This window comes from Dermacentor variabilis, unplaced genomic scaffold (genome assembly GCF_050947875.1).
Source record: "Dermacentor variabilis isolate Ectoservices unplaced genomic scaffold, ASM5094787v1 scaffold_17, whole genome shotgun sequence".
Classification (NCBI taxonomy): domain Eukaryota; kingdom Metazoa; phylum Arthropoda; class Arachnida; order Ixodida; family Ixodidae; genus Dermacentor; species Dermacentor variabilis.
In genome coordinates this window covers 2,474,796-2,484,549 of record NW_027460335.1, presented here as the reverse complement: position 1 = coordinate 2,484,549, position 9,754 = coordinate 2,474,796, and the positions used below count along the sequence as shown (strand labels likewise).

At 43.3% G+C, this 9,754-nt stretch overlaps 1 protein-coding gene across 1 annotated transcript; it reads left to right on the top strand.

The window, feature by feature from the left end:
* Positions 1-1,360: 1,360 nt before the first annotated feature.
* Positions 1,361-9,427, top strand: LOC142568171 (uncharacterized). Its single transcript, XM_075678232.1, has 5 exons — positions 1,361-1,919; positions 3,102-3,359; positions 5,167-5,427; positions 7,232-7,288; positions 8,461-9,427. Exons 1-5 carry the CDS (start codon positions 1,529-1,531, stop codon positions 9,252-9,254), a joined length of 1,761 nt encoding a protein of 586 aa, XP_075534347.1. The 5' UTR covers positions 1,361-1,528; the 3' UTR covers positions 9,255-9,427.
* Positions 9,428-9,754: the final 327 nt, after the last annotated feature.

Here is a 9,754-nt window from a genome sequence, read left to right as displayed (position 1 = left end):
CAAATTTGCACTTTTTAGTGCACTCTGTAGTGCGTTCGCCCTGCGGACACACAGGGAAATAAAGTGATAAAATACTGTACTCTAGTTGGAGTTCATAGTTTACAAAATTGTTATGCAGGACAGTTGGCAGGACACTCACTCGACCTCACACACGGGTATACCCTTGTTTAAACGAATTGAAACAAGTCAAAACGAATCGATTGATTCACCTGCGTTCGTAAACAGCTGTTTTAGAGCGCAAAACGTACGTTTGAGACTACTCCACGCTCAAAAAACCACTAAAGAGCGATTACACGTTGAGCTTCCATGTAATTAGGCATAATAACTTATAATACGTTATTTTCTGTTCGCGCCTCCGAGAGTCCACATCCGTGTTAAATCTAAAAACCATGTGCTTTTCCACATTTTGAGAAACTCGGCAGTCGTGGTTTATGGCGGCGCTTGCAATAACTACGAATCAAGAAAACAAGTAGCCCTATCATCATCAAAAAGTATGTCTATTTATCCTGTACTGTTGTTCAGGTCCAATTTGTCGTGCGAGCAGTGTGTGTATTCTTTGTGCTAGGCTTTTTCCATTTCATTTTTTATTTGAGAGTTGGTGAACTTATTTGCCGCATTTGCAAAGTGCATCATGAGCTCCGCGTCTTCAGAAAAACGACGGAAAGTTTATTTGGAGAAAGACCAGCACTTCTGTCTACCTCGTTCGACGGCACGCAGACGTCGGCGAGTAGCGTGGTTGCCCCAAGATCAGGCGCCAGCCAGCGCTGCGTCTACGTTCATGGACGATGCCTTCGCTCCATCAACCAGCTCCGGTGTCAACGCACAGGAGAACGAAGGACCGTCGATGAACCAGAACACAGGTGAAGCGGGACCGTCAGCGGAGCTCTCAAGTTCGCAAGAAGGGAGGCAGGACGCGGACGCAACTGAATTGTCGTCGGAGCTAAGTGATCATGACGCAGAAGGGGAAGAGGATGGCGTGGGCCCTTCGCCTACACCATTGTATGAGAACAATGGGTTTGCATCATGCCTTAAAGAGTACGGCGAAGAAACACTGCCAAACTCCACTACGACAAAGGGTGCCGCAATTTTGCTCATAATGGCGTTCGTCGTCGCCCATGGCCTGCCCTGGACAGCCCTGGAGGATTTGTTGCGGCTAATCAACGCCCTGTTTGGCCAGAGGCAAGGAGTGCTGCCTACAAGCGCTTACCTGTTTAGGAAACTGTGGGCCGCACAGAAAGAGAAAATTGCTGAACATCATTATTACTGCGATGTCTGCAGCAGCCCTTTAAATAGTAGTGGGAACAACCAGCTCGAGTGTCCCATATGCAAGAAAACAACAAATGCAAAAGAAGCCAGGAGTAAAGGAAATTTTTTTAACATATTTGATGTCAAAGAGCAAGTAAGGCATATCGTATCAAAAACAAAGGCCTTGCTGGCGGACAGCCTCATCGCCATTCGAAATAGAGCAACAGGACAGTCTACCGGCATCACTGATATAACTGATGCCAGACTGTGCCGTAAGATACGGATGAATCAGGCGTGCAACTGGGCAGACCTCACCATTGTTATCAACACCGATGGAAGCCCGCTCTACAAATCATCAAATTCATCTATCTGGCCCATCCAGTTCATTGTCAATGAGCTCCCCCCAAGAGAGCGCCTACAACATGTGGGGCTTGGAGGGCTGTGGTACGGAACGCGTCACCCTGACATGTTGTTGTTTCTTGACAAGTTTGTGGACATGGTGCGCAGAATTGGCACTCTCACATGGGAACATGCATCAGGGACCGTGACATCTGCTGTACATGTCATATGCTGTTCTGTCGATTCACCGGCGAGAGCACTTGTCTGCAACCAGCTGCAGTTCAATGGACATTTCGGGTGCCAGTGGTGTTTGGCATGTGGCCAGCATGAACAAGGTACGTTTTCTTTCTTGCCTGTTACTTTGGTTAGAAATCCAAATGCAACAGTAGCACATGACATGTATAAACTATGACACGAATGATGCAGAAACACGCCTGTAGGAGACGCAGGGTTACCTATAATTTATGCTGGTATGTCACCTTTGTAGTGTGACCAGGGAGCAGTTGGCTTCGATATTAATTTCAACAGCCTTTTGCTGTTTAATAAATATTTGCATCACTCACTCATAGCAGCAATGTGCAGCACAAACTAAATATGTGAGGACATATATGTCTACATTGTACGGTGATGAGCACAGTTACAGTCAGCACGTGAGTGCATTGCCGTGTTTCGCACAGCACCATTGCAGTGATGCCTGGAGGTGTGACTCCATGTGTGTCGATTGCTTCATTGTCTCCACGTCCAAACAGCTTGCGCTTAATCACACGTCGCTCGCAGCAGTGCTGTGCGAGCACTGTCGTACCTGCAAAGCCAATTTTGCGTAAGCGGCTGACAGATATTTCACCTTGAGCGAAATGAACTATTTCCGCTCCTGCAAACTGTTCCCTCTTGAGGAAAAATTCTTTGGCTCTGTATGTGCAACCACTAACCTTTGAACTACTGTATGCAAACACAAGGAGGGACTGAGATATGCTGCGGAAGATGGAATTATCTTCAGTGAAACACAGGCTTGTTGCACTGAAAATTCGTAGCAGATAACATATGGCAATGCCTTCAGGCATCATTACACCTGTGCAGCCTTGTTTTGAAGTGCAGCTGCACTGGCTGCACTGGTGCTTCACGGAGTATCGCCACACACTTGCGTATTCACTCTAACTCTGCTCATTAATGTGCTTACCTTAATTCAACATGTTAATTGTAGCAGCATCAATCTTTGTGAAGTCTGATTTATTTCATCATGATTTGCATGTGAACAGCAATTGTTTGTTGATTTTATGGTTGCAGTGACTTAAGCAAACCTTAGTAATGTGGGTCGTTTCAAAATAAAGCAAAGTGAGTGATTGTGCCACACTGTTGACGTTTAAACAGAGTAATGGCAGGGAAGAAAAATTTGTGAGAAAAAGAAATGAACTTCTGACACATAAGGAAGTGAAAATGACTATGACATTGTTGAATTGGTAATATGTTTTGGGACACAGTGCTCTAATAGCAATTACCACTATGTATTTTTTTTTCAGGAGCATTCCGATACGTTGACACTGAGCCAGCCCAGGAGAGGGTTTCATTAGGTGTCCTAAAGGACATGAAACGGGCCATGGAGCTTCAAATTCCTGTGAATGGACTCAAGGGACTTTCTCCCCTTGTAAACCTTCCAGAGTTCGATCTCGTCCATGGTCAAGCAGTCGAATACATGCACTGCATCTTGCTGGGCGTCACGAGGCGGATTGCAGACCTTTGGTTTGATCCCTCAAATTCTCAAGAGGCTTTCTACCTAGGTAATGTCTGCATAATGTGTGTGCCATTTTCTTGTACTGTTTAGAATAGGTGTTGAGCATTTGCTTATTTTACATAGTGAGCCACATACTGCACTCTAATGAAGGTAACATTTCATGTGCTTTACTTGCTACAGTAATTCTTCTGTGAGAGCCAAATGTAAGCCACTAGTGTTGCTCAGAGCTGGCTGTTTACTCATAGAGTACATTTATTGCTTTCAGTATAGCCTTCCCCATTTGTATGTACTTTCTTGATGCAATTCTTCCAGGAGCAACACGCGAGATGAAAGTAGGAACTGTTTTCATCATGCAGTATATCATGGCAATAGTTTGGAGAAATTGGTTTTGTTTTCAAACTTCTATGTGCTTTGGCATGCATAAACCTCATTTTCAAGAATTTCCATTGGCATGGCACCATGAGTAGCATGTTATGGCATATAAACTAAAATATGCTAATGTACCAGTCTTTGTGCAGCTGGTAAAAAGGTCCTGGGGGTGAAAATTAATTCTGAGCCTTCTAAAACAGCATGTGTTGGTCTTACGTGTGACTAATTCACTAAATCACTGTATTGTGCGAAATGCATACTATAACCTGGTATATGAACTCATGGCATTATACACAAAGTGCCAGACCAAGAAGTTTTTACTCGATATTCTATGTGTGTAGTCAGGCACGTTGCCCTCAAGGGTCACATGCTTGTTTTCACTTTCTGACTTGCCAATGGCCACACATTTACAGCTGTAAAAATACTGGTATAAAAGTTTGGTTGCAGGCAAAGTTTATGATCAGCTGTAATTTAAGGACTTTTTAAGGATGCCCAAGCAACGGTGTCGTAACTTAATGGGGCCGTCATTTTTAAGTTGTTAATTTTTTGCTCTAGACATGCTCAGCATGTCGGAAGAACTCAGAGCGAGAGGAATTATAATAATTCATGCTCACAAATATAAGTTATTAGTTGTAGAAAATTCTAACTATCAAAATACAAGTAAAATGTAAGCTACCGTCAACGTGAATGTTCGCGTCTCTAGATCCCTCAACTTGGCACCTGGTAATAAATTTAAAATATGTCCAATGTTTGGTTTCGGACCAAGTAGTTCCAGCACAGAAGCCCGACACAATTAGACCGCACGCTGGAAAAGTTGGGATATTACATCCTTAAGAATTTCGGACATGCTAGCCAGTGCTTTGAGACACATTTCATGTTAGCCATGTTGCATAGGAACAACTTATATAAAGTGAGTGTGTGCATCATATAGCTGACACTGAAAGTAGCAGTTACAGGCCGTGTATGTTGCTGAAGTTCATGGCACGTCTCTCAATGTACTGTTGTGCTTTGGTAAATTTCTACAGGGTTGAGCAAATCTTCTTTTGATTCAACATTTTAAATGCTGCGTAAATGTTCCGCTTTCTTAGGAAGATTCGCCATGGTGGCTAAGGGATGCGTTCATCACTGATATCTACAGGGGGTCTGCTGTCATAATTCATTTTGCCTTAATGGCTCATGAGAGACTCAAACAACGTGTCATAAATGCTTGTATGAGTGAGATGAATATTATGGTGTATAAAAGGGTGCTCTGTTGTGTCCTTTTCTCAGTTCTTTGCTATGAATTGCCCTTTACGAATTTCCCTGTGGTTACAAATGGTATCAATGATGCTATCATGTACGACTATATTAACCCAAGGTTTTTTTTTGCTGAGAATTGTTTGCAGTAAATTTGAGCATCTACAGGTATGAGGAGTGCACATGATTTAGCTATACATATAAACAATATAATTTCATGTATGCATAATGTTGCAAACTGCCTGCAGGTAGTCCTTCCCTGGTGGCAAAAGTGGACGCACGGTTAACAACAATCTGCCCACCTGATTTGATCACACGGCTGCCAAGGTCACTTAGAGAAAGAGCTTTTTGGAAGGCAGCAGAGTGGAGGAATTGGCTCTTATACTACAGCCTGCCATGCTGCCTTGGTGTTCTTCATTCCCGGTACTGGAGCCATTTCGCCCTCTTAGTTGAAGCCATCTTCACTTTACTGACAGAGGAGCTGTCTCCTGGAGACCTTACTCATGCTTGTAGGTCTGTTTACCTTGTTGTGATATACTTGTTTTTGTTTGCTATATAAACACTTAAAATGCTTAACAGCAGTTAGAACAAGACACACTTATTTTATATCCTCATACTTCAATGGTTCATTTGTTTCATGTAATGATAAGGCCATGCAACATTTGACTGCCATACGTCCACTTCCTTTTCCTATTTTTCTTTTTTTGATGCATAGTACATATTCAGTGGTGATATTGCCTGTTCTGTACTGACTTGCCAAAGTCGTGCGATAATCGATGATGCAAGCGGTGGGTTTTATGTAGAAGTATTAGTGCTTGGGACCATGACTCTGAATCGAAGTGAAGCTACGTCGAGATCTTGAAAACGTTTTTATGTAGTGCATTGGGTGCATAGATACAGAGAAGAACAGGACACACACACAGTGCATCTTGTTGTTCTGTGTGTCTGGGTATTAATTGCGCTACACCAAAAAGCCTCCAGGACGATGTACCAACAAGCCCTAATCTCCACACTGGTCTCCCTCAAAAAGAATGGCGCTGTTCTTGCACCTGAAGTTTGATAATTTGCACGCAAGAGTGCCACCAAGTCACCTGCACATGACACATGTGTGTTTTCAATGGCCAAACCAGTGAGGGACCCTTTAGATAGCACCTAAAGAAATGACACGTATAGCTTGTGGTTAGCAGAAGGAATGTAAATTACAGTAAATTGCCTCCAATATTTTTCAGCACACAGCAGGTAGTACCCAAATTGGTCACACAAAGCAGCCATGCATTCTAGGCAATGCGTTCAGTTGCAGTGTCAAAAAAGTTTACTTTTGTAAGCTTTTCACGATTCATACAACTGTATTTCAAATGTAAAATTTTGCTTGGAAACTGCTGTTGGTACACAGTACAAAATTCAGTGCAATCAGCCTTAAATGCTGCTGCAGACAGTTTAATTCATTTACACAATCAGGTATATTGTATGGTTCTCCTTTCAATTTCAACAGTTGCATGAATGACTCAGGGGATAACTTTTTAAAAAAGCTTCAAAGGTATCATTGACTACACATTATCAGTGTTCTTGTGCAAGACATTGGAGCAAGAATATCAATTACCGAATTTACTTGATTCTAACGTGCCCTCGATTGTAACGCGCACCCGTTTTTCTTGACCAAAAAATTTAAAAAAATGAAAACCTCGATTGTAATGCACACCCATTTTTCATAACTGAAAAAAAAAACAGGAGTACAAAAAACAAAAGCACCTCGTGCTTTCATTCAGAAATACTATTTTTTCTCATTAGGAAAGAACAGATTTATTCTCAATACTCTAAAGTTGCGATGAATGAAAACACAAATAGGAGTGGCCTACCTTGCCGCCAAGATTCTCACTGCGCCGGTACGAGCCACGTGGGGCAATAGATATCGCTCGTCATTGCTATCAGACAACTCCTTATTGCTATCAACAGACCAAAGCATTTCATCCTCGGTGCCGTCCATGGCATTCGAAATTCCGCACTTCTTAAAGGCCCTGTTAACCATGGCAGACGGGATCGTGCACCATGAATCTTTTACCCATCCAGCAAAGTCCTGCAGCGAGGCACGCTTCATTTTATTGGCGGGCATGAATTCGTCGCAGCCACTGAGAAGCCATTTGGTGTACAGCGCCTGAATTCTATCTTTCACTGGCTTGATAAAACATCGAGCGGCTGGAGCTGCGATGTTACGCCACCAGGTATCACAAGGTCGGTGTTGCATGCAGCCAGCTTGTCCTTGATGCGCTGGTCAAGGTGGCACCTGAACGTGTCAAGCACAAGCATCCCACGCAGACCCAAACTGCCGCCGGGTCTCTTCCACCAAACTTTATCAATCCAGTCAGGGACCAAGTCCGTGGTCATCCAACCGTTTCCATTTTGCACGCACAATCACGCCACTCGGAAACACGATTCCTTTCGAGAGCGTCTTCCATCTGAAGATAAGATACAAGGGCAGCTTGGGCCCATCTGCAGTGCAACAAAGCAATGCGGTGACTCTAGTTTCTTTCATGGGCGGAAGACAAAAGACGCTCTTGCTTCGCCCCCTTCTTTCCAACGGTTGTGGTAGCAGACACATCAAAGTACAGCGGCGTCTGATCAGCATTTCCAATTTGTCCGAAGTGGTAGCCGTTCCTATGGTGCAACTTGAAAGCGTACCGCTGAAAACTGTGCAATTTCTCCTCATATTCTCTGGGCAATTTTTGGCATATCCCTGTCTGCCTTCGAAGAGAAAAGCCTTTTCTTTTCCTAAAATTTGATAGCCAGCCCCTGCTCGCTTTGAAGTCACTCTGCATTAGCCCTTTCTGTAGGGCTAACTGCATCGCCCGTACTTTGAGCAGATTGGTCGTCACAGGCCGCTGTGTCGCTCGCTGCTCTTGCACGTATGCCGCGAGCAGCTCTTATGTTTTGGCAAAGTGGCCCTGCTTCGGTCCACTGAAACCCTTCCTTGTTGCTTTTCTGGCGAAAATATGATTTTTCTGTTTGCGCCAGTCCAGCACACAAGCTTCGGGAACTCCGAACGGCCGTGATGTGGCCCGATTTCCGTCCGTCTCCATGCACATAATTTTCCTTCTAATGCGGCATCATGGTGGCCTCGGCATGTCTTTGCAGTCGGTGCTTCCATGCTGATTGAATAAACGCAGAAAACGGGAAGAAAGGTGGTAGACTAGGTTACACTAGCGTCTCGGTTCACGTACAACACACAAGTATGCACATGGAGGAAGCTACGGCAGCTAGGCTAGAAGTGCATACGAGGCGGCCATTTTTGGAATGCCGATGGTGATATGATAACGTGGATTTAGGGTCGTACTTGATTGTAACACCCATTTTATTGGAAAAATGTGTGCGTTAGATTCGAGTAATATGGTAATACTTGCATTAAACTACATGGTATATTGAGTTAAAAGTTGCTTAACTTTGCTGATATGAGGAGCATCTAATTATAATTAATCCTTGTATGGCTATTGCGCAGCTATGCGAATGTTAAGGCAACCTTGCATTTGTTTTCATTCTTTTTCTTCCAGGAAACCTGCTCCAAAGGTTTGTAGGCCGAACAGCAGGGTTATATGGTGTGAAGTCCTTGACCTTCAATGTCCATCTCCTACAACACATCACAAGCAGTGTGAAGAATCTTGGACCTTTATGGTCCCATTCGGCTTTTGTTTTTGAAGGTGGGAATGGTACACTTTTGAAGCACGTGACAGCAGCGAAAGGTGTGCCAAGTCAAATTATTGAGCGAATAGCCATGTCGCAACAACTGACTGAACATCTATTCATACATCCACCTTCTCCAAACATTTTGGAACTGTGTCAGGATATGCTAGGCTACAAGAAAATTATCAAATCAAGGGTTATTGACGGAGCACGCATCTTTGGCAATCCTAGGCTGTCCGTATTGTTGTCAAATGCTGAAAATCTTGCACTTAATGCATTTTGCCCAGGGTGGAAAGATGTGGTGGAATACTTTCGCTTTGCCCATCTTGGCACTGTTTTTTGGAGTAGTCAGTATTCAAAAGGAAAAAAGAAAGACTGCAGTGTTTTTGAGAGCAAAGATGGCAAGACATACATAATTGACCGCATTTTCGAAATTTCAGGATTTCATGGCACTCCCTCACTTTTACTTTTGTGCAAAAAGCTAGTTGCCACAGACAGCTCTGTCAGTTTCCCTTGCCACATTATTGAATGCTTCATTTCATTAGAAACTCCCATCACTGTGGTACCCTTGTCAGACATAGTGAAGCCTTCTGTTTTCATTGATTTCCGGGATGAACAAAAGCAGTACGTTTGTGCTGTCCCAAATCTGGTAGAACGTGATTAAAGGGACACTAAAGAGAAAGAGCTGAAAAGTTTAAACTGATAGCGCATTTGTTCAAAGCAATATTTTACTTAATTTCACAGTAATAGGTTGAATATTCAAAGCGAATGAAAGTCAGTGCGCCATGGCATGAACTTGAGCAGAAATCCAAGCATCAGCACAAATGACATACTAATTTTAAATTGTGGCACTACTAGTTTTAAAGAATTTTGTATGTTTCAGTCATTTTGGCAGAGTACAAGTGCTCTAAACTTGCTAAGTTCAGTCTTTGACCCTTTCAAAGTACAATGCAGTCGATCTTTACTGACAAACTTAACTAGGCCTGAGCAGGCACCATCAAAATTCGTGACATCATGGCTGGCTGATGCAAAAAACTTGAGGTGGCATTGCCACCTGTCTTTCGTCTTTGCTCCTTCTGGCTTGCCAAGCTTCTTGCAGTAAGAGTTTTTTTTTTGTTGTATTGTCGAAGGATAATTTACTACTACAGCTCGCGTTGCCTTTCT